The 24,643-nt window shown below is 62.0% G+C and overlaps 2 protein-coding genes across 2 annotated transcripts; one reads left to right on the top strand and one right to left on the bottom strand.

Moving 5' to 3' along the window:
* Window positions 1–1,314: 1,314 nt before the first annotated feature.
* On the bottom strand, window positions 1,315–19,781 carry VOLCADRAFT_118024 (uncharacterized protein; the record flags this gene model as incomplete). Its single annotated transcript, XM_002952074.1, has 16 exons — window positions 1,315–5,137; window positions 5,781–6,173; window positions 6,584–8,508; window positions 9,107–9,227; window positions 9,837–11,533; window positions 11,862–11,935; window positions 12,370–12,409; window positions 12,936–12,955; window positions 13,610–13,717; window positions 14,112–14,593; window positions 15,461–15,724; window positions 16,289–16,704; window positions 17,434–17,690; window positions 18,342–18,444; window positions 18,916–19,560; window positions 19,691–19,781. Coding segments are annotated over 16 exons (10,458 nt in total), but the record flags the coding sequence as incomplete, so codon positions are not given.
* A 586-nt stretch (window positions 19,782–20,367) lies between these two features.
* On the top strand, window positions 20,368–24,211 carry VOLCADRAFT_81731 (uncharacterized protein). Its single transcript, XM_002951996.1, has 7 exons — window positions 20,368–20,635; window positions 21,083–21,185; window positions 21,304–21,408; window positions 21,571–21,618; window positions 22,067–22,122; window positions 22,890–22,934; window positions 23,694–24,211. The coding sequence occupies exons 1-7, from the start codon at window positions 20,579–20,581 to the stop codon at window positions 23,784–23,786; spliced, it is 507 nt and encodes a 168-aa protein (XP_002952042.1). The 5' UTR covers window positions 20,368–20,578; the 3' UTR covers window positions 23,787–24,211.
* The last annotated feature ends 432 nt before the right edge of the window (window positions 24,212–24,643 follow it).

The raw sequence follows: 24,643 nt of genomic DNA on the forward strand, positions 1-24,643 counted from the left end.
TGCCCTCGCCGTGCAATACACAACCAACTTACACACGCGGCACCAGGGACCCGTCCGGGGTTTGTGGGGGCACCGTGGGGGGGCGGAGGGGAAGAAGAACAAAAATATGTATTTGTGTATTTGTATGGTCAGCGTGCAGCTGCTCCCAACAAAACCTGCGTGCCATGTGGCAGTTGTTGTGTTAAGCCCGGCCGCTGCTTATCATGCCGTACAGGACGATTTTACTTTTATGGACCGTCCGTACGGGGCGCCCCCAGCTTTTTTACGGCCTCTCCCCACTTAAGCGGGTGGAACTTGTAATAACGGAGGAGTCATCGGATATGGGATAGAGGGTTGTGTGCGCGTATGTAATATATGGACGATGGTTTATGTGAAGTATGGGGTCATATAATAGCTATATAATCCACATTGTCACTAGCCGGCTGGCAGTCCCTACTACCTTCATCGATGTTTCCCCCCCCCCAGGGCACCCCATGATGCATCCGCTTCTCATCGCCTGACGACAGTGAGTGCCGCGACTTCTGGGGAGTCAGTGATTTTTCTTCGGGTTCAGCATCCACTCACCACCACCATCACCACCACCATCACCGCCACCAGCAGCAGAATTCAATGGAATCCGCCGCCGGAGGATCGACGGCGACACATCCACTCCAGTCCTGGTCGGTCGGCTTGCAGATGATGTGTGTCACTGATACCGACTCCCCAACACCGTCCATCGTCATGGGGACACATCCATTCTCTCCACAATCCAGGAAATTTTCGCCTACCCACTGCTGGAGTCGTACCCGGAAGAAGTCCCGGAACTTCCAGATACGCAATACCCGCCTGTTGCCATACAATTGCGGTAGCCAAATCGGCTGTTGAGCGGTATGCCGCCTATTTTGCAGGCGTCACGAATATCCATGCGCATGTATACATGTATATATGTACAATCCATGTGTGGCACCGTCATGAACCCCCCTGGGCTTCAGTACGCAGCGATACACAAAAAACAAACAGCCCTCCTCCGAAACCAAAATATGCACATGCGCACGCACTGCACCCATATACCGTTGGCGCTTGACACCGCGGTGAACTAAGACCCCTACTTGCCTTCCTTCCTACCTACTCGCTTGCTCGCGCTGCAAATCCCCCCCCCCCAAATACTCTCTCCCCTTCCGTATCTACAGTGCTTATAGGCCTCTTCCCGTAACCCCCTGATTTGGAACGAAGAGCCACTTCCCCCAACGAAAAGCCTACCCCGCTAATCTCCGCCATGAATGCACGGGCACGTGCGGGTGCCTGCGCGCACGGGCGCCGCGTGTGCCACCGCAGTTACATTTCCAGAGGGTCTGTGTACGCCTCATCCTGCCACAACTCCGGCTCATCCAGAGCATAGCACGCCGAGGCACCGCGCACCAGGCTCAGCGTGCAGGCAGAGCCACAGGGGAGCGTCATGATCGCGCCTCCGCCTCCGCCTCCGCCGCCGCCGCGGGTGGAAATGCCGTACCCGCCGCCGGCGCGGTTGCCGGCGCAGACGCCAGCACTGCTTTCCGTCAGACCCGTCACAGCGCTTTGGAGTCCCCCGTGCATCGATACGCTCTCGCTTTGCGGAGCCAGGCTGCCCACTCGCGCAAAGGAGGAACGCCGCGGTGGCGGCAGACTGCCGCCGCCGGCGCTCGGAGGCGGGTGAATCCCGGGCCGCCACCCCGCCGGCGCCCGTACAGATACACTCCTATCGTCGCAGTCGTCACTGACGCCGCCGTACTCGTGCGGTTCGTACACCTCGAATCTGGCGGGTGATAGGAACGGGCTCAAGGAAACGTCACCGCCGCCACCGCCGCCGCCGCCGACCGCAGCGCCTGGCGGTAAGGGGCCGCACCGCTGCAGCTGCATGGGCTGAGGCTGCATATACCACAGATTGGACGTGGTGCGATCGGCCATAGACGTACGACACGTCGGCGACGCGCGCACCGCGGTGTCGTGCCAACGGTTGCTGCTGCCCGCCAACGACCCGAATCCGGCAGCGCCCGCGGCGGCCGCACCACCGTGGCTGCCCTGCAGGGACAGCGCGCGGATGCTTCGCGCGGCGCGGCCCACATAGCTTCCCACTTCAACTACCGAGCGCCCGCCGCCACCGCCACCGCTGATGCCGCTACTGCCAATGCCACCGCCGCCACTGATGCCGCTACTGCCAATGGTGCTGCCGAAACCACCCGCTATCGCGCCGTCGTGAGTGGGCCGCCGCCAACGTCCCCGGCACTCAAACGTGCCGCACAGCTCCGACGCGACGTCAACCTCGGCGCTGTCATCCCCATACGCTGCCAGATTGCGCTGCTGATGAGGTGCGCCGCTACCAGTCCGGCGGGGTTGAAGCCCCGAGTAGCTGGCGGCTGGCGGCGGCGGCGGCGGCGGCGGCGTGTGGTGACCCTTCTGACTAATCGCGGCAGCAAATTGGGCTAAGGCTGAGCCGCCGCTCCGCACGTCTTTAAGCGGCGCCGTCGAAGCGGCAACCGCTGGATTGACTTCGCCGTCAAGCAAGGTCGCGGCGGCGGCGGCGGCGGCGGCGGCAGCAGCGACAACGGCACATTCCTCGCCCGCCGCCACCACCTTGACATCGGCGACCTCTGCCTCACCAACCTGGCTGGTCGCTGCCAGGCACCCGCCTCGCGCACCTACGTCCGGACGCCCCCATCTTAATCCAGCCTGCACACCGCCGTACGGCGCAGGTTGCGCGGCCGACTGCTGTACGGGTACCGCCGTACGAATGGGCAGCACCTGCTGATCGGCAGGTGCGTGGAGGCCCGGCGGGCTGCTTAACTGATCCGCACACGGAGGACCTTCACTACAGCCCTCACTGTAAGGTCGCCGGGACCCGTCACCAGTCGCCCCTGCCAGGTCGAACCCAGCCACGGTCGCGGGCGCCGCTGACGCAGGCACCAACACAACAGCTGCCGCCGGCACCGCCGCTGCCGCACCTGCCTTCCCTGCTTGTTCCCTGCCGCCGGCAGTGACTCCGGACTTACTCACAACGAGTCGCGCGGCCGCCGCCATTGCGGCGGCCGCGGCAGCCGCGGATGCGGCACCCTCGTCTGAAGTCTCCGTCCCAGTACCCGCCTGTCCTAGACTCGCAGGCCGATAGCCCTGCTGCGCGGCGGCCGTGACCTCCAACGGCCAGCTACTGCTGCTGCTACTGCCATGTCCGGTGATGGTGCTACTGGCCCTCCACACGACCGTACCCGTGGCGGGGTCGCCGCCGCCCCGCCGCCCCGCCGCTGCCTGACGACCCGACCGCGAGCGGACTGGAATCGCCGAAGCTTGCGGAGGAGGTTGAGCGGGGAGGGGCGTTGGCGGCTGCTGCTGTGGAGGAGGCGTAGGTGTTGCTAATGCGGCCTGCTGCAGCCGCGGAGAGGTTTCCTGGTGCAGCGGGCTGTGACTGCTGACGCTTAGATCCTGTACGGCGAGTGCCTCGGCTGCCGCTATGACGTGGTCATGTTGCAAGGAGGATTCCCGCTGCTGCCGCCGCCGCCTTGCGTAGCTCTGATGCTGCCGTAGCGCCTGCTGTAGCATTCCGCTAGCGCTGCTGCTGCCGCCGCTGCCGAAGCCGCCACCGCCGCCGCCGCCGCCGGCGCTACTGCTGCCCTCCTCGCCCGTCGACCCATACGGTGCTCCGGGCCCCGACCTGGGGTACGACGGAAGCGTGGAGCCGATAGAAGCGGAGGGTGAGTTGGAAGCTGCTGCTGCCGCCGCCACTGTCGCGGACGCTGCAGTCCGTACTGCAGGCATCACAGCGCCCACAAGCCCTGACGCGAATTCGCTCGTTGGCGGATCCATGCCGTACGTTTGGTGCGGCGGTGTTGGCGGCAGCGGCCGCGGCAGCGTGCGCGGTGTCAGCTCGAACTCCTCCTCCACGTCCCCCACCTCGGTGACCTCCTCGTGCTCGGGTGTACTGCTCAAAAGCGCCGCGCCGGCGGGGCCGCCGGCGACGGTGCCGCTGGCGATAGTGGCACGCGACGGCGTCCGCTTGACGTCCGCCGGGAGCTGGTGGCGCAGCGATAGCGATATGGAATCGTCCATGCTGCCTACCGGAAATGCGATGGCGGCGGCGGCGCCGCCGCCGCCGGCGCCGCCGGCGCCACCATTCTGGCAGAACCACGGGCAGGATTCCGCCAGCGTGCCCTGCGACGATGACGTCGATAGCGGCTGCTGCTGCTGCTGCTGCTGGGGCGGCGGCGACGGCGGCGGCTCCATCCTCGCTGCGGACAACGTGCGCCACGATGCCGAGGATGTACGACCAGGCCGGTTTAATTCGACGGCCACGGGTGGCGGCATGAAAATGTACGTCAACGGCGCTGGCGCCAGAGCACCGCCGGCGGCGGCAAGCAAAGACAGCTGCTCCTGCGTTTTTTTCTGTTGCTGTTGCTGCCGCTGCTGCTGTTGCGGCGGCGGCGGCGGCGTTGGCGGCAGCGCGTTGCTAGGAGCAGACATGGACACGTAGCTCGCGAACGAGTTGCCAACGACGACGCGACCCGCTGCGTTGCCGCTGCTGCGGCCGTCGCCGCTGCGCGACGGGCCCCCAGGGGGGCAGCACATCAGCCCAGCAGAGGTGAACTCGCGGCTACAGCCCGCGGCTACAGCCACCACACGGCCGTCCAGGTACTCCCTCGGCGATGCAGCCGCCGCCGGCGCGTGTGCACTAGGGAGAGGGTGGGACATAGAGGACGGCAGCGGCGACGGCACACCCGCACCGCCGCCGCTGCCGTACAGCGCATCCGCTGCAGCGCACTGCGCCGTTGGCCGTTGCGGCAGAGGCGGCTGCGCCGCTGCGCCGCGCTGCGTCAGCGACGTCGAGCCCCTTCCGAACAGGTCGAAGCTCCCTCGGTTGGGCTGGGTGTGGCGGCTCTCACCGATCCGCGGGGAAGGTAGCGGCGGCGGCGGCGGCGCTACTGCCATCACCGCCGCCGCGCCGGCGGCGGTGCCGGAGGGGCGCTTGCTCCGGCGGCCCGTAGCGGACCAGTTCCAGGGTGAGGAGAAGGGCGACATTCGGCCGCTGCGGGGGCTGCTCCAGCCGCTGGTGGCCGCCGCCTGGTAGGCACCGGCCTGCTGGGCCATCAGAGTGTCGTACTCTCGAAGCGCCTCCTCCCAGTCGTTGGTGAACCTGCGACCCAAGGGCGCGTGGGAAGAGGCGGTTGAGATTTGTTTGTGGCGGGATTGGGGGCTTGCGAGTGCGGCGGTGGCGGATGGCCATCGGCCTCGGGCTAACTGCAGCACTGTTTTGCAGTGTTAGCTTCTACTGCTACTGCTGTTACTTCTAGTGCTCCTTGTACTCCTGCTGCTGCTGCAGTGGGGCAGCGAATCGGCAAGCTGAAACACAGAAGGCATATATATACACCGGCACACACGGACACTCGCACACTCACACACACACACACACACACACACTCACACACACACACACACTCTCTCTCTCTCATTCTCTCTTCTGTGGACAACGGCCGTCAGAGGCCATGGACCCCCGGGTGAAAGGGGAGGAGGGGGGCTCCAGCGACCTGAACTTCCCAACCGCTAACCGCTAACCGCCACCATTCCACCCACCAGCAGCTCCACTCTGTCTCCCCAACACCCGGGGCACATGCTACAACAACACTCACACACACACAAAAAAGAGTAGAGCTACGTGCATGGGGAGGGGTCAGCTGATGGGCTAAACACCCCATTCCTCATCCCAGCAGCACAGCACCTTCACCTCCCCTCCCTCCCCTCACCTCCCCTCACCTCCCCTCTCCTGCCCCCACCCGTACCTGCAAGCAAAGATTTGCTGCTGCCGCCGCTGCCGCCCGCTGGTCAAACCTGAGCGCCCCGACGGCGGCGGCAGCGCCGTACCCACCACTGCAGAAAACGCGCCGCTGCCGCCGACGCCGCCGACGCCGCCACCGCAGCCGCCGCTGCCAAAGCCAGCTCTGCTGCCTCGCTCCGCCGCCGCTGTCGCCTCCTCAGCTTCCGAGGGCGGCCCCAAGTTGGCTTGCATGCGGTACAGCTCCAACATTACCGAGTAGGTGGCCAGGACCTGGCCCGGGGCAGCCACGGCGGCCAGCTTCTCAGCCATGGCGGTGGGCGCGCCGCTGTAGGTGAGGCAGTGGTGGGAGGAGGAGATGCCCCACTCCACAGGGCCGCTGTCGACGCCTACCCGGATCCTGTAGTTGGCAGGTAATCAGGACAGCAGTTGCAGTTGCAGCAGCAGCAGTCGCAGTTGCAGTTACACCAGCAATAGCAGTTGCAGTTGCAGCAGCATCAGCAGTAGCAGTAGTAGCAGCAGTAGCGGGAGCCGGGGATAGGGGTGTGGTGGGGAGAAGTCCTGACAAGCAACATAGGCGACAAGGGAAAATTGAGGTAGAGGGGTTACGAAAGCGAAAGGAGTATGGGGCCCGCCACTTCAGCATGCAGTCAAGTCGCCCCTTTGACCGGTCGCAGAATGCTGCTGTTACCCCCGGAAGCGCCCCGCAAGGTACAATCGGTCGCAGTGCACGCGGTGCGGAAGAAGATGAGGGACAGAAGGACAGGACACAACCCCCCTCCCCCCACCTCACCACACATGGTCGCTTACCGGGGCCCCCGCAACGTCGTCGTCACGCACCGCCGGTCTGCTACTGCCGGCGCCGTCTGATGACCGCCAACAGACGCGCCGCCGGCCACCACTGCCGCCGCCTCCCTGCCGGTGGAGCTGCCGTAAATCGCGCAGCCGCCCGAGAGCGACACGCCAGGCGCACGCCCCAGCAGCCCGCAGCCGTCCATGCCGCCCAGGTGCAGGGAGAAGATGTCGCCGCCGTCCTCCGCGTCCTCCATCTCGTCTCGGAGCGCCCATGCCAGGGAAGTTTTAGCCGCCGAGTCACGGGGGCCCCCGGGCGAGCCGGCGCCGCTGCTGCGGGCCGTCGCATCAGCGGCACCACTCGCCCGCGCGCTCAGCATTCCCGCCTCGGCGGCAGCGGTGGCCGCCGGCACGTGCGAGTGCGATAGTGCCGCCGCCGTTCCGCCGCCGCCGCCGCCGCCGCCGCCGCCATCGGCATGTGAGCCGCCGCCGGCAGAAATCCTCAACCGCGAGGACAGCGCGGCAAACTTGGTGCTAAGGTAACCGGATGGTTTGGGCGTGATGCCAGCCGTCGTAGCCGTCGTACAGCTTACCGAGCCCGAGTCCGTGGCGACGAGGCCGCTGCCCGTGAGGGTTGTCCCCGCCGCCGGAATGGACGCCGCGATGGCTGCGCCGCTACCAAGCGCACCCTGAGAGCCCAGGGCAATCAGCTGTTTGCCGCTCCGACGACGGTAGCTTCCGTGGCAAGCCATGACGCCGCTGGCGGTGCCATGCACCGTCGGGCTGCGGCCCCGGACGCCAGCGGTGGCGGCGGCGCTGCCGCCGCTGCCGCCAGCCACGCCCGCCGGCGCCTGCCGTACTACCGGTGCCGGCGGCTGCAGCCCTGTCGTCGGCACTAAGTCCAAGTCCGCGGGCGTGCTACCCGCGCGAGGCCCCAGCGCCATCGTGTACGACTGCTGCAAGCCCCGTTCCACTGTCGCCGAAAGGGCCTCCCGCGACAGCGTCCGGGCTCCATCCCCTGCAGGGCCCCCGCTCGCTGCCGACCTGGGTGCTCTTGAAGACACAGCCACAGCCGCCGAGCCAGCAGGCTCCGAGGCCGCCGCCGCCGCCGCCGCCACTGCCGCCGCTGCCGCCGCCAGAGACGGAGAAGTCCACAGCGCCGTGTTGCTGTCGTACGATGTTGCCAGCTCCAGGGTCCGGATACGTCCCCGCCCCGAGACCGGCGACGGCGGCGGGCCAGTGCAGGAACCAGCTAGCGCGATGCCGCCGCTGCGGCTGCCGTACAACGTCAACGTGCCACCGCCGCCGCCACCACCTGTGGATGCCCTCCCTGCAACTGCCTGCTGCAGCCGCTGCAGTTGCTCCTCCCGGCATAGCTCATGAGCCAAAAGCTTTGCTGGCCAATCTACGGCGGCGGACCCGAGCACTTCACGACATCGCAGCGCCCACCGTACGGCATCCAGCGGGAACGCGAACGCGACGCTGAGGGTGCCCTGCTCCCAGTCCTCCGAAACCAAGTAGCCGCGATGACACGCCAGCTGCTCCAGCACCGTGCGCCGTAGCAGCGCCAACCCCTGCCGCAAGGCCTGCTCGTCCCACTCCCGCAGCGCGCCCACGTCAGCCACGTTGAGCGACGCTACCGCGACGCGACCCACGGGTGCGGCGTACAGCGACAGGCCGACAGCGGAAATCTTACGTGGCGGCGGCAGCACCGCAGCGCGCGCCGCCAGTTCGGGGCTCGTGGCAATGTACAGCGGCATGACGCCGGCGGGCTCATGGTCCACGGGCCCGCCGGCGGCGGCGGCGGAAGAGGGCGGCATGACGCGGTAGCGGCCGATGTTAATGAGCAACGCCTCCGCGGCGGCGCCGTGGAGCCCGCCGGCGGCGGCGGCGGCGGCCATCAGAGCTCCCCAGCAAGCCCCGCTCAGCAGTATCAGTCCGCCCTGCGATGCCAGCCCATGGGGACGAGGAGGGGGTGGAAAGACGAACCACACGCGATTTAAGCTGCTGCCAGGGTAAGAAAGTAGCAAGGAGGGGGTGGATGGCGTCTAGGACGTGAAGGAGGAGGAGGAGGCGGAGGCCGCGTCTGCTGGACTTGGAGAATGAAGGCCAGCTGATAGCCAAACGGGCTGGAACATGGCAGCATGGGACCGTAGCGTAATGTAATGGTGTGTGACGGAGAGGGCATTACGAAGCCGCGGAGAGGCATGGGCACGGGGGTGGGTGACTCCACCGGTGACTCTACCGCTCACTCCCGCCCGGGGGTCGCAGATTGCTGCTGGGATAGACACGGTACGGGTACGGCCCCATTGGAGCCAGGGAAAGGCGCGGCGCGATACAGTATACACGGTGGATCGCCCCGGTGGATTGCCCCCAAGTGAGCCATGTGCGAATCGCCCCCGTTGCCCCGAGGGAGGAGGGGGAAAGGAGGAGGAAATTGTGAAAGTGCATCTTACAAAATCCTATACGAATGCGGAGGGAGACGTCGAGGAGGCAAGGAAGCACGGAAGAGCGAGCCGCCTTCCAAAACACCTGACGGACCTGCGCGCTGTCCGACACCAGACGTACAATGCTGGCGCACTCGCCGCTGTACACGGTCCGGGCGCTGGCTCTGTTGTGTGTGAGCTCCGACTCGCTGGCTATTCCCGAGTGCAGTCCCATCCTGCACGACAGGACAGGGGCAGGACAGGGGCAGGACAGGGGCAGGACAGGGGCAGGACAGGGCAAGGTAGGGCAAGGTAGGGCAAGGTAGGGCAAAGGACATCATCCCACAGTGCGACACGGGGAGACAGGATGGCACACACAGAGCCGGCGGCACGGGGCCAGTACAAGGCACCACGCACAAGGCGCAGCAGACGTCGTAGCCTGCTGCGGAAGAGCACAGACCTGACAAGGACGTCATGAGCTGAACCGGCAAATGGGCATCAAGACAAAAACGACGTGGGGCAGATAACGGGACTTGCTCCAAGGACCTGACCTACGGTGCCATGGGAGGAGGAGCCCACCCGCACCCCCCGACCCCCAACCCAACCCCCGATGATATTTCCTTGCACATTGCGGCATGGGTGATGCCCGTGATATCTATGTATAAATAAATATATAATATATATGTGGCAAAACATCAAAGAAAAGGTTATGACGAACCCATCCACCCGCAACGCCACAAGCCGAAGGGGTAATACAGCCCGGGCAGTGTAAGGAAGCTCGCCGAGGTTCGAGACTTTCCCCCCCATACACACACATACACACACGCACACGCACCGCACCCCACCTGATCCGCAAACCCCTCCACAGCAGCCGCCGCTTACAGTCCCCACCGCCCGCCTCATCCAGATGCCTGATTGCTGCCTTCAGCGACTCCTCCAGCGTGCAAGCCTCCAGGTTGATAAGGGTCCCTCCGGTCACACAGACCAGCTCCGGACTACCGCCAGGAGCTGTCGGAAGCGGACTGCGCCCCGGGGCCACCGCCACCGGCTGCGTCTGCGCACGGCGCGACGTGCCGCGGCGTTCGCCTCTGCCACCCAGCATACTGAGGCCAGGACTCTGGCTGGGGCTAGCGTGGCGCGCGCGGTTGCCGGCGCCTATGTTCAAAGCAGGGCCGCTGCCGTTGTGGGAGATCTCAAACAAGCCCTCGCTGACGCTGGTGGCATCGACCCCCGGCTCGATGATGCCGTTGCCGCCGCTGGTGAAGGGCGCCGCCATTCCGGATCCTGTTGGCGTGCGGCTTGTGCTGGTGGTAGGCAGTAAGTTCAGTGGCGCTGAGACGTATTCCGGCATGACTTCGATGACGTTCTTGACGCAGCCAATGGCGGCGGTGGCGGCGGTGACGGCGGCGACGTTGGTGTTGGTGCTGGTCGGGTCCTCCAAAGCGGCGGCGGTCTCGCCGCCGTGTATAATCGCCCAGGCGCCGCTGCTGTTCATGGACGAGGCGGGTGCGAACTGCTCCTCCATTAACTGCAATTGGTGCTGACGCGGCGAGGGTTGCTGCTGGGACTGCTGCTGCTGCTGCTGAGACTGCTGGTGATGCGACTGGGTAAGGAAGTGGTGATATCGGTGGTGTAAAACCTCCACTTGCTGCGGCGGCTGTAGTGGCTGTTGCTGGGCCCCCCGCTGCAGCTCCTGCAACTTACGAGAGAGGGCCCCCGGCTTTCGGGGCGGCACCAGCCCTTGCGGCTGCTGCCGCTGCGGCGGTGGCGGAGACGGCGGTGACGGCGGCGGCGGCGGTGACGACGATGAACCCCCCGCCGCAGCCAAGTCACTCATCTCACTACGGCCACTCAGCCGCGCCATGATCAGGCGCGAGGATGTGCTGCCACGGGACGCCGGGACGTGCGCCGACAGCGCCGCCGCCGCCACCTCCGCCGTGGTGGCGGTGGGGGTCACGCTATGCGTCGCACTAGCTGCCGCGGCTACCGCCGTAGCGGCGGCGGCGGCGGCGGCGGTGGAAGCTAGCGGCATGGATGTCAAGGCGCGGATGGCAGCGTCAGCTCGTTCCGCGCCCCGCCGTAACACCGACGGCGACGGCGACGGCGACGCTGCTAGCGGTACTTGCGTGGAGGCAAACAGGGGATTGAACGTCGCGTCGGTCTCCAAGATGTCGCCCCGGCTGGTGGGCGTGCGGACTTCCTCCCGGCTGAGGTGGTGCAGCAGCCCCATGTCGATCGACATGCGCTGCCTGGAGCAAAAGGGCGAGTGTAGCCGCCCTTGCAGTAGCGTAGGAGACTGCGGGGCCATGGAGCCACGGCTGGCAGTAGCACGGGCAAAGGACGCTGGTAGCATGCTGGCAAGCAGCTGTAGAGTGGAGGGGCTGGCGGCAAACGCGCAGGGGCCCGACGCAGCGCCGCCGCCGCCGCCGATGGAGGTGTGGGAGTGCGGCCGCATGCTCATGCGCGATAGGACGGTCTCCAGGGTCGCGGGTCGGCGGAAGGGAAATCCCACCGGGGCGCTTGTGTACACGGGCGCACAGGCCTGCGAGGTGTATGTGAATGTATGTATGTGTATATGTATGTATGTATGTATGTATGTATGTATGTATGTATGTATGTATGTATGTATGTATGTATGTATGTATGTATGTATGTATGTATGTATGTATGTATGTATGTATGTATGTATGTATGTATGTATGTATGTATGTATGTGGGAGAGGGATTGGATACGTGCGGAAGATCGATATGCTGGGCTGGCGGTCGGCGGTCTCCTCTCTCCTCCCTTCCCCTCCTCCCCTTCCCCCTTCTCTCCCTCCTCTCCCCTTTTCCTTCCCCCCCATCACCACCCCCTCCATGCGGCTGCCCACCTCATTCGCCAGCAGCTCCGGAGGCCAGTTCACCTCCAACAGCTCCTGCTGGGTTTCCACAGCGAACGCCAGGGCTGCGTGGCAGGCAGGCAGGCGAACGGGTGCGGGTGCGGGTGCGGATGCGGGCGGAAAGGGCCCAGCATGAGAGCGGGCGGACATGAATCCCAGATCCGCCAAGCAAAAGGGACCTCCCTCAAACGCCCCCCTGGGTGATTGGCCCCGTAGGTTGGGGGGGACTACGCAAGCGACACGCGGGACCCGCGGACAGGGGCCCGGGGGGAAAAGAAGAGGCAGCAACGCACCATCCAGGATATGGGCGGACTTGTGGCGGGATTGGGGTTATGCGAATGGAACAGCCCTTGGTAATGTGCAGGGAGGGGGCCCACCCCGGGTATGAAGGCACGGACGCCTGGAGGGAGACCGAACATTGGGATGTAAACGTGTGTGTGTATATGTGCCTGTATGTATGAGATTGGGAACCCCCCGTGGTCAATATGAACCTGTTCACCTGTTTCGGGCTTGTGGAATGCCAGGATGAAGGAGTCGCCCTGCCGAGGAGGAGGGAGGAGATGGGAGACGAGCGGTAGGCGGAAGTTCGGAAGGGTAAATGTGCGCGGAAGGGGGATGGAGGGAAGAGCCAGGCCGGGCAATATTAGCTAGGTAAGGAAAAGGCTGGGAGACGGAAAACCCCATGCCAAGGGGGAGGAGGGGCGTGATAGAGGGTTTTGCCGAGGGGCGCGAGCAGCGAAGTGTGAGGACTGTGCGCGCGCGTAGAGGCGGGAAGGGGCGAGTCACGCGTGGTTGCGTGTATGTATGTGTGTGTATGTGGTTGCGTGAGAGAGGGGGGGAGAGGGCGCCTAAACCGCATTGCACAGACATGGGCTGCCGAGGCACTTAAAAGATGCATCGCCTAAAAGGCACGTAGGGACAAGGCCATGCAGGCAGACATGCATACATACATACATACATACATGCAGACATGGAAAATGGACAGACATGCATGGCGTGGGACTTGGTGCTTCCAAAGCGGATTCCCACCCTCGCCCACCCAGCTCAGCCCAGCCGCTCCCTCACCTCCGTGGCGGATTCGTATCCTGTAGCAGCAGCAGTAGGAGCAGGGCAGATGGGGGCAGTGGGAGGTGGGGGCCGGAGGGGAAAGACGAACCACGTGAACGAGTGAAGCTGCTGCCAAGGAAAGAGTGTACAAGAAGCAGGACTGACCAGTAGGGTCGGGGGCCCAAGCGCGGCGTCAGCAAAGGAAATGCGCAGATGCGCCGCGGATCCCCAAACACGTCGCAAATGAGTCAGTTCCGTGCAGTGCGATTCAGGCACCTCCGCGCAATGGATGTGTGTTAATTCGCACAGGTGTGGCAACGCGGCCCCGCCCGTATTCGTGCAGGGATTTCCCTACACGCTGCAACAGCAGCAGCAGCAGCAGCAGCAGCTGCGTGCCGCCGAGATGCAGGCCGGTGCAGGAAACGGAAGGGTAGCTGCCGGCTAGGTCCAGTTGAAGAGGGCCACACACGCCACACCGCGGCCGACTTCGCCCAACCTGCCCCCGCTCCGACCTGCCGCGGTGTGAAGTCACACACACACGCACACACACACACACACACACACCATCCACAGGACATCGACAATCCCTTCCTTGAAGTTTGCACATATTCCCCAGCTCCCCCTCAACCCCTCAACCCCTTCCCCTCTTCCTCAACCCCTTCCCTTCCCCCACCCAACTCGACCCAACTCACCCCGGTGGCGGACCAGCACCTTGCGCAGACAGGCATGGTGCAGTCGCAGCGCACAGCCCATCACCACCTCGGGCAGCTCCTCCCACAACTTGGTGGAGCTCTCAATGTCTGATGTTTGAAGGGGGTTGGTGGGGTTGGAGGGGTTTGAAGAGTGGCGAGACCGACTAAGAGCAGGAGGAGAGGACGTGGGACAGGGGCCCACATGGGCTCATTCAACTGGCGAGGTCAGGGTCAGGGTCAGGGGAGTGCAGCGCGGATGCGATTGGGAAGCGGAAAGGCTGCCCCTAACATTGCAGTGCACGAAAGCTGTTTGTGTATGTATATCGGAGAACCTGCGCCACACACACACGCACACACACAACACACGCGCGCGCACACGCACACGCCCCACCAGGTCCCCCTGCCTCCTGAACACCTGCCATCGCCGTCGTGGCTGGCCACATTAACGCCACCGCACAAACGCCCCTCTCCGACACACACACACACACACACACACACACACCTGTGATCAGCAACGTCGTGTTGGGTGACACCGCCGGCGCGTCCGGACTCCAAGACGGCCGCTGCCGGCGTCGCAGCGGCCCGCAACCGCGCCGGTACGGCACATACAGCGCCACGGCCAGCACAGCCAGGCCTGCGACTATGAGGGCCACAGCAAGCGGCACCAGGCGCCCCCGGCCGCTGCCAGACGCGGGTGCTGATACTGCTCCTGCTGGCTCCGTGGCAGGGCCCCCTGCCTGTGCCTCCAGTCGCGGCCAGGAGCCAATGTTGAGGAAGGCTGCATACCGTGCTGCGGTAATGCTGGCCCCCCAGGTAGCCGCCGACGTGGAGGAGGAGTTGGAGGTGGAGTTGGAGTTGGAGTTGTAATGGCTGCACAGTTTGGCGTGGAGCTGTTCGATGAGGAGATCCAGCTGGTCCGTGGCGGCGGAGGGGGAGGAGGACGCGGTGTTGAGCAGCTCCGCAAGGAAGTCCGACAACGCGGACCTGGTCGAGAGGGGAGGTGGTAGCACCAGCCGCAGAGGGATGCGGGCAGGTCAGCAGCAGGCGTGGAGGTAACAGCGTGTGTATGGGCAGGTGGGCAAATAGCGGCTGAAGAAGCTGTAAAATAAAAGCCACATCAACAGCAGATGATGATTTGCTTGGTATTTTGACTTGGGTATCTCTCGTCCGATACACGCAGCTTCTAGTAGAGCCAGCAGAGCGGAAAAGCGCCGCACCGAACTGCCAGCAGCCTGCGGGGCAGCTGGCAAGTTGTCCCTCTTGGCCCTTGTCTAGGGCGCCCTAGCTCGCACCCCACCGGTCTGCCGCATCCCGGCTGCCAAGCGCACCCCGCGTCCTCGTCCTCGTCCAGCACACCGTCCCAATACAGAACACCAGAGCATTCCCAAATACACGCAGCCCATATCGTCTTGCTTTGCTATCCCTTCCTCCCTTACCCCACACAACACCTAATTTGACGGTACTGCTAGGCACGAAGTCATCAATCATAGGGGAGCCATATCGGCAAAGCCCCCCTGCTAGTGCCGGCAGTGCAGTGCAGTGCAGTGCAGTGCAGTGCAGTGCAGTGCAGTGCTAGCAGTCCGGTCTTAGTCTACACCCAGCCTGTTGAGTAGTAGGTTTGTGTGCGCCGTAACGAACCAGTCGGTCTCCTCTTCCCGGAATGTGCTTCATGCAGCTATGTGGCTATGTGCCCTTTGGCTCGGCTTCTCTGCTTTCAGGCATAAAACCTTGGCAGCCCACCACTGTAACATGAACAACAACAACAACAGAGCCCCAGAACACCCCGCCTTGCACGCCCGGCCCCTCCTCCCCACCCCTACACATGCCCAGCCCCACATACAAACCACGCACCTGTAGAAGGCTCCCCCGGCCATGTGCAGCCCCCAAGCCAGGTTCGGGTGCGCTAGCGCCGCTTGTTGCTCGTCCAGCGCCCGGCCCATCAGGTCCCCGTCATAGCCGGCCGCAGCCCACGCTGCGCGCGCTGCGGCAGAGAAGTGGCTGGTCCGGAAGGGCGCCGTGTTGGCCCCCGGCTCCCGCAGCAGCTGGAGGGAGCCCTCTGGGCCCGCGACGTGGGACAGGCTGTACCAGGCGAGGAGCCGCTGGGCAGTCGTCGACCTGCGCAGTGGGGCAGGCCAGCTAGATTGCGAGAGAGTATATGCATGATGTGTGGGACAGGGAGGGTCATATCTTCACCCTGCGGCCGCTACCTGGCGAAGCCCTGCCTTCCCCGGTATTTCGGGGCACACCCTCATCCAGTCACCCTAGAAGTCGACTTCTCAGTGGATCGGTCAGGTTCAGCATCCATCACCGGCATCCAACGGAATCTGCCGGATCAACGGCGGCTCAACTCCATTCCTGATCAGCTCGCAGGTTAGTATACATAAACAACACAGAGATTGTCTCTTTTATCCCAGGTCACCACCGTCCGTCGACTAGGGGCACTTTACCTTCCACCATCGGAAGGATATTACGTCTCTGACAGGTCTCGATCAAGGAACCTCCGGGGCATCGGTGTGTGTTTTACCAGCAGTGCCTGAACTAGTATATGGATGTATATGTGAAATCAGGAACGCGGCTGTCTCACTGGAGAGGCGGTTGGTAAGTTAGGATCACGGGCTGAAGACCTCAAAGCTGCTAACATCTCTCCCTTCTTTTCCCCCTTCCTCCATCCGCCTCTACCTGGTGCTGATGCCGGCAACTAGCAAGCTGCTTGGGATGTACGGCGCACGGTTCACAAGCACCGCATCACTCGGCGCTTCCGTCTGCAAAACATGGCGCCGTCGCCGCCCTCGCCCTCTCCGCCGCCTCTCCTGCTCCTGCTGCTGCTGCTGCTGCTGCCCGGCTCCCGTTGCGGAGATGTCCCCTAAGGGGCAGTTCCCGGTGCTGCACAGCACCAGGCGGCTGGAGTCCTCTGGACTTAGCACGAACCGGGATCCCGGCAGCTGCGCCACACCGAACAACGCGTTGGCGTTGGTGGCGGCTGCAGCGCCGGCGGTAGCGACGTCGGGGGACGAGCGGACGCCGCTTGCTGACTGGTTTTGGCCGGCGGTGTCGCTTGGAGGTTGCTGTTGGGATGGTGCGATCCGCGCCACATCCTGGGGGGAAGGATTGAGGTGGGGCGAGGCGGCGGGGATGTGTACGGGGTACATGGGGATGCGAGGGGCCACACACCCACCCACCCACGCACACACACACGCAGCGGAAGTACTGGGGAGCAAACGACGGCGGCGGAAGGGGCACGAGGTCTGAACGATAGCAGAGTATGAGGGCGGGTGAGCGCATAAGGCGCATCTACGGCCCCGTCACGCCGGACGAGACTGGTACGCTGCAGTGCGCGGCAGTGCGAGTTGCAACCGACCGGCGATATGGGCCCCATGAACACCCTAGGACAGCGAGCCCCGCGCACCCCACATGCGCCAACCGCTCTACCCCGGGCAGCGGTAATTTAATAAATCTGTGCCGCGCAGCCCATGACGTGAGGAGTGCAGCTAGGGCTCCGCAAAGACCATGAAGGCATAGCAACCATGTTAAGACCGGGCCACTATTCCTACGATGCCAGCTGCTCGTAGGGAGTTGGCCACGGTGGCTTGGCCCCCGGGCCCGCATGGCCGCGTAATGCTGCACGCTTTGTCCACTGGTGCTGTGCCCCTCACTCATACTCCGGGTTAAGATATCTAGCTGCTGGTGCGTAGACCTTTTCCCCGCCTTCCTACCTTCAACCTCTTCCTTTCCACAAGCCCTTTTACCTTATCCCCTCTCATTTCCCTCCTCTCACTTCCCTCCCTCCTCTCACTTCCCTCCCCCCCTTCCCCTCCAAACCTCACCTTGACCTGCTCAAACGTCCCGACCGAGAAAGCGCACGTGCCCAACCGTAGACCCGGATGCACGAACCCACACATGCCGTCTGGTTGCGGGAGGGCGGGCCGCCACAGCCGCAGAAACAGCTGCGCGGCGGCCCGGAAGGCAGCCGTTCGGACGAGCGGCGCTGCGGTCTCACGGTCGAAGTACACTCCCTGACTCAGCCCACGGCTCTGAGCAAGGCTGTGCCAGATTGCGGAGAAGAGCGACAGGCTACTGCAAGCTGCGGGACATTCGTAACGGGCACAACACGTGTGCGCGTGTGTTGGGGGGTAAGGGGGGAGAAAGGGGATTACCACATAAAAAGTGAAAGCAGCCACTGCCGCATCCAACAAGGCACCAACTACCGGAAACGATACAGCTGGCGATCCCGGGTGGAGGGGGGGAAAAGACGAACCACAAACGAGCGAGTGAAGCTGCTGCCAAGGAGGGAAAGAGTGCTGCAGTGCGGCCGATGTACAGAGAGCAAAGAAACTGACCAGGCAGGGGGGGGAAAGGGAAGTGTAGGAACGGGTACATGACGACAAGAAACCCTAGACCAGGGGTGCGGTATTGGTTAGAGCCTAGCTACACCAGCACTGCTAGTCCAGCCCAGACAAAAGCTAGTGAACTCCGACCCGATGTTCGTAAGTCATGTTCACAACTGGCTATATCACGGCGAAGCCCTGAAGCAAGTGTGGCCCGGAAGCGTCTCGACGCGAGAGGCCCCGTCAGGAAAGGAGACGGCGGGGAGGATCACGAATGGAGGCAAGGATCAAGGGAGGAAACAAAACGGGTGTGAATGTCCAAGGAACCAGCACGTGCCGCCGGGAGGTAGGGAGAAAGAGGTAGGGAGAAAGAGGTAGGGAGAGAGGGAAAGCGCGGAAGCTCTTACGTTCCCCAGTTGTGGCGCACAGAGCTGCACTGGGGGCCCCGGCTGGGCGAGAGATGCCGTACAGCTCCACCAGGTCCGCCAGCTCGTCCCAGGTCCTGGGGATCTGCGTGCGGCGCCGCGGCGGGAGGCCAGGAGGGGGGGGAGGCAAAAGGAGAGAGGCGCGCTGTTCAGGCACATAAAGCGGGGAAGGATTGAGGCTTTAGGTGTGCTAAGCATGGACGGTGGTGGGGATGGGGCCGGAGATGGGGGGGGAAAAGACGAACCACGAGCGAGTGAAGTTGCTGCCGGAGATGGGGGTTTTTATGAAGGGAAGAAGCCTCTCTGTTTAAAGCCTCTGTACCCCTCTGTTTCCGCACGTCCACGATGGTCCCCCCACCGCGACACGCACATGCTGTCCAGCCCTTCCCCCCCCAGTCCTCCAACTCCAACTCCCGGACTACCACCGCCCTCTCGCTGACACCTCATCCTTCATCGCATCCCTCCTCCCTGCCCCATTTCCCATCAGCCCCTGATCCACCATGGCTTCCACAACCCCGCCGCCGCCGCCGCCACCACACCTATACCGCCGTCGTACCTCTCGGCCCATCTTCGCCAGCACATCCCGCCGGTACACCAGCAGCAGCACGGGGGCGTCCAAGGGCACCACCGCCGCGCCGCCAACCTCCCCCAGCGCCAGCTTGCGGCGCAGCGGCGGCAAAATGTCCCCGAAGCTGAAGCTGCCATCTATAGCGGCTAGGTCCCGCAGCGATACCAGCTCGCCGGCAGGCACCAGGTCGCTGAACGCATGTGCGGCATCCGTGATGATGCCCTGAGCGCCGGCTGCGGCCCCGGCTACTGCTGCTGCTGCTGCTGCGTCTTTGATGGCTGGGGCCGTGATAATGGTGGCTGCATCGTTTGCGGGTGCGGCTGCTGCTGGCAATGAGGACGGAGCCGGCTGGGTCCAATTGCTGCTGGTCGGAGTTGTCTGGGTGGCTGCTAGGAGGCCCTCCCCGGCGGCCGGCGGAGCACCAGAGCTGGCTACTGCGCCACTGCAGGAAGTTACCTGGGCGTGCACTTCTATGGACAGCGGCCAGGCGTTGCTGGGGAGAAGGCCCGGTCCGGCGGCGGCGGCGGCGGCGGAGGAGGAGGAGGAGGAGGAGGGGGAGGGGGAGGAGAACAACGCCGCTATTGCGTCCCGAACGACACGGGTCAAGCTCCCTGGAGTGCAGGTAGTGAAGCCCTGCGCGGGGAGGGGAACGAGCGGGGTAGGGGGAAACGTAGGTTTGGGGAGGGGAGGTGTCTGGGGCTGGGTATGCCGTACGGCGGCGCTGAGAGCGGTGTGAGCCTTTGGGATTGAGTCCGCAGCTCACCAGGTCGGCGGTGTCGTTGCTGGCGCTCTGCGCGACCCCGACATATGCCAAGAGGCGGAGGGCGCCAGGCGTCGACGGGAACGCCGTGCACCTGCTTGCACGCCGCGCGACAGTTGCGTCAAGATAAGAGTGGGCTATGTCTTTCAGGCGCATTTTCCCCGTAGAGGGGTCACGCGTCGTACATAAATACCGTTTCCAACACCAAATGGAGTAACCCGCGTGGTGGGCCTAAGACATTACCTGTTGGGAGTGAGCAAAAATTTCAATTCCTCAGTAAGGCTGGTTGCTGAATCGCCATTATCTTGCGCAACCGCGTTTGGAACCAGTAACAGGACAAGGAGCGCCGCAAAGCGCTGGTGCCTGGGACATTGGCACATTAGATGCATAGCTAACAATTCATTTTGTTATGCCATCCTTGACAACACAGTCTTGAAGCAAAGGACTTAGACGACTCCACCATTCGTTCACCCTAAAGCGTGACTACCCTCTAGTTACATAATGTAAAACTCCACAGGCAGTTCATCCGGACTAAGGATTAACTTTTCAGCGGATTTCACCATGCGCAAAATTTGCACATCAGTACAAACCGTACGCAGTACCAGACAAGGAACCCCAACTAATCTTGTGCCAAGCTGGAGGACCCACGCGCTAAATGCATATGATTCTCGTTCTGTGAGCCTTACTGATGATGCTAGTAGCCAAGAGCTGGCAAAAACGGATTGGCTCCACAGTTGGTTTGTGTCCTTGCTTGTAATTCCATTATAGGATCATCCCCGAGAGCAATCCCTGTCTTGCCGTATCCTTAGGCTAATTCCTAGTTCTAATTGGCTAAACTGAGGCTTAAACAGGCGCAAAGGCTCCAAAGTCTTTGGTTGGCGGGAAGAAAGGATGGCAGCGCAAGCACGCCTCGTTGAGGAGCGGAAGGATTGGCGAAAAGATCATCCGGTGCGACTATATTGTTGCACCTGTGACATATGTAACGTACCGTTACCTGATTCCCCGTATTCAACCATGCAAGATGGGAGAGGCACTGCGTGGGCATGTGGAACCCCCACGGAACGGTGAACATATGATAGGTTATTGCATGTGGTATTGCGATAAGTATAGCTATTTCCGCGGTGACCCGTTCCAATCCAGGTTTCTCGTTCGAGTTGTGTCAAGACGTAATGTCCGTACCAGCACCTTTCGGTGCTCACCTTCCTGAGTAGTCGTCTTAAGCCCTCAGGAATCCATCAAACCTCCTTCCCCTCACATACACACACAGACAGAAGTTATGCTTGTGACTACTTACGTCTCGCGGCTGAGATCATTGACACACACACACGCACACACACACACACACTCTCTCACACAAAAAAAATCAAGGCCACGCGCGTCTTTAATGCTCCGCAGCCTGGCATGGTCGCTAAGCCAGCAACACGCTCTGACGGCAGCACCAACATGTTCGAGTGGGAGTGCAAAGTACCGGGATTGAAGGACACCTTCTGTGAAGGGGGTGAGTCACGTGCTGGCCTCCGGTGTCTCCATGGTCCAGTCTGTTCCGCACTTCAAAGCTCCAAGTCCTCCACCTTATGTGAGGATTGGCGGGTTTTGCTTTGCCCCTCGCCCCACAGGCATGTTTCCGTTAACAATAAAGTTCTCTCCAGAGCATCCTCACAAGCCGCCGCGCGTCTATATGCCCAGGGGTTTCTTCCACGTAAATGTGTTCGAGGATGGAGGTACGACACCGCAGTATTCGTCTCACTCCGCAACGTCTCGCCTGATGTTCTGAACCTACGCGGCCTAGCCTTGTGTTTTGTCTTGGGCTTTGCTGCGAATGCGTGCGGCAGATCCCAAAAAACCTATCGCAGCGTCTTTTTGCGCTGCATCTTCTCGCACAGGTGTGTGTCTGTCCATCCTCAAGGAGGTCGTGCCCGGGCACCTAGGAGGTGAGCGTATGCAGTATATTCTGGACATGCCATGAAATCTACACCCGCCGATCGGTACTTTCCTGAATTCGTGATGTATAACAGCTCGTGCACCTCATTCTATAACGCAACGTAATCCACGTAAAGGCAGCGGAAGCAGGCTGGCCCTGAGATGCCTCACGCCATGAGACACGTTACGTTATGTTACAGCGTTAAAAAAGAGGATGGGCGAAGCCTTGTTGCCTGACTGCTAACCAACCAACAGGTGCTTTTAACGAGAGCCACAACACAACTTGCACGAACAACGCGCGCACACGTACAAAATCCCCCACCGCTGGGCGGGTAGCCGGTAGCCGGGTGGCGTGCAAACACCACCTACCTACCTACCTGCAGCAGTGCCCCCGGTAGTAGTCGCTCTGTGCCAAGGCCGGCTGTGAACCCGCGTCGTGACCACCGCCGCTCCGTGCAGATGTCTCCGGCTGGCGACCCAACTTCACCGTCAAAACCATTCTGGTGGCGATCCAGGTGGGGCTGCGCGGGTAGGGGTCGGCTGCTCGGCTCGCGGGCACTTGCTGCTGCTGCTGCTGCTGTCATCACGAGGTAGTTAGGGTGGTGCGACCGGGAAGAGCTTGGGAAATGCCGCGGGCTTGCTGCTTGCATTGGGGTGGACCGGGCCTCCGGCGTCACAGAAAGTGTGAAGGGAAAGGAAGTGTGTGTGTGTGCGTGTGGTGCTTGGCTGGACAATGCTTGTCACGCTAAGTGCTTATCTGCTCACTGAGAGCGTTCAGCACTGACCGAGAGCGGTTCGGAAGAAGGGTGTGCTGAAGGGTGTGTGAAGGGCCGTGTTCCTCTACAAGGCAAGGAAGGGCATGCCTTGCGCAAGGGCGTGCAGCAGAAGGAAGCGTACCGTGGGCTCCAGGTGTTGTGCAGCAGCTATGTCACTGCTCATGTCCCGGTGGGCTCATATCGCGGACAGAGCAAAACGTCCTTTGAACACTTCTCGCATCTGCGGGGGAGGGGAGAGGGTGCGCGCTCCTAGTAAACACTGCTCGCAGGCACCGCTCGGTGGACAGCGGTCGTGAATAGTAGGGTGAGGTCATCGTTTACAGCATTTTGACATGACAGACAGGCGGACGGACAGGCTTTTTACGGTCCTTGTCAGCACACGCCTTCACAGCATGTGTAACGCGCACCCCGCTCCCGCCCAGCACACGCTAATCAATTGTAGCATTCGGGTAATTCCTGTGTGTGTGTTTGTGTGTTTGTGTGTGTGTGTGCGAGAGCCATCGCAGGAGCTGCTGAGCAACCCGAACTTTGGCAGTGTTGCCAACATGCAGGTATGCCGAGAGGCCATATGCTGCCTTGACGTTTGACGTTGGGGAACTGGTGTGGCAGGGGAGGGTTGCTGACGGTCATCATCTAGAACGTCGAGTAGCATTTTTGATCATATCATCTAGAACGTCACATGGCATTTTCTTGGGCAGCTTTCGGCATGCACCTGGTTGGTTATTACGTTTTTGGTCTCTGCTGAATTGGAAGGCATTGAAAGACACTGGGCGATACCACTCATGGCTTCTAGGAGGGCCTCGGGGTCTGGGATGCACAAGCCTGAATTGGGCTTTTTGGGCGGAGCTTGAAGTTCATCTTAGTTCATTCATTTCAGAAAGATCTGGTGAGAGCAATTATTGTGCATACATGCACATGCACGTGCACGAGCTGAACAGCTATGACCACCACTGGCAACGAGTAGAAGGGTGATGGGGTGGTGCACATGTATATGCGTTACACCTCGTTGGGTTGTGTTGGCCTCCGAAGGTGTGATGGGATGCATGTTCACGTAGTGGAAGCGGTGCAGGGGGGGGCCACTGGCAGGTTGGGTTTGTACAGCAGGCAGGAGTGCCGTTTCCCGGGGCAGCGGTAGCCAATGCAGAACATCTGTTTCAGTTAGCGTAAGAGGTCTGGGTCATTCGTCCCACGTATGACTTCGGTTCATCATCACGGGTGCTGTAGTGACTGCCGATTAGTTCGCATGAGACTGAAAAGGGCTTTTACCGTTTCGCCGGCCCATCTCCGTGGCTCTCCTGACAAACGCACAGGTGCATGCGATGAAGAAGCGAAGCCAGAAGGAGTACTTGCGGCAGATGCGAGAGCAAACAACGAAGTACACGCCCAAGGATGATGAGAGCTAATCATTAGCTACGTGCACTTCGTTCGTTCGACAGGTCCATGCTTGACTGTTTGTAGGTTTGATAACGACTAACCTACCCCTCCTGGTGAGACATCAATCCTTCGTGGAGGTTTGGTCTTTTTCTTTCGCTGCTTGCGTAGTCTCCTGGACAAGCAGAGTCTGCATGTCATGCGCTGTGGACGTTTTCCTTTGTTTGTGGGTGTTTTTCCGTTTGTCGACATTCTTTCATGAAAAACTGCTGACTGCATTGCATCATGTTGCTAAGCTCCGTGCAGCAAGGGTGGCAAGGATGCCGGCCTAATATTGCAAAGGCGTTCTCGTGTCTGGCTGGACGGGTATAGTGAGGAGGCTGCTTAATGGTTGGGAGGCCTTCTCCGAGAAACATATATAGTTTCCCAAAGCCTCTGCTCTTGTAACACGTATGGCATTACTGGTATGGAAGTCACCGCACTTGCTGCCAGAGCACTTATGACTCACCAGCTGCCAGCTTACGAGGTAATTTCAAACCGGCTGCTGAAGCCACGTCGTGATGGACTGGGGCCTGACATGTCATTGGGGGAGTGTCTGCAATCCTTCATGAGCAATCATGCACACGGGGTTTACCCTGCACTGCCCAAGAAGCCACCCCCTTAAAGGTGGCAACACCCGCCCCAACTATGATTAATGAGCCATCGGCAATCGGCAGCTCAGCAGTTCCCAGCAAGGACCAGTGATGTCGCGTCTGGATACCGCCATCATCACATTACATTGGTGGAAATCCAGAGAGATATATTTGGAGGTGGCCCTTATGGCACCACACGCAAACCAGCACCCTCCTAACCATAATCGGGACAGACCTCGACCCAGGTTGTCCTCCTA

This window comes from Volvox carteri, assembly GCF_000143455.1.
Source record: "Volvox carteri f. nagariensis unplaced genomic scaffold VOLCAscaffold_27, whole genome shotgun sequence".
NCBI lineage: Eukaryota > Viridiplantae > Chlorophyta > Chlorophyceae > Chlamydomonadales > Volvocaceae > Volvox > Volvox carteri.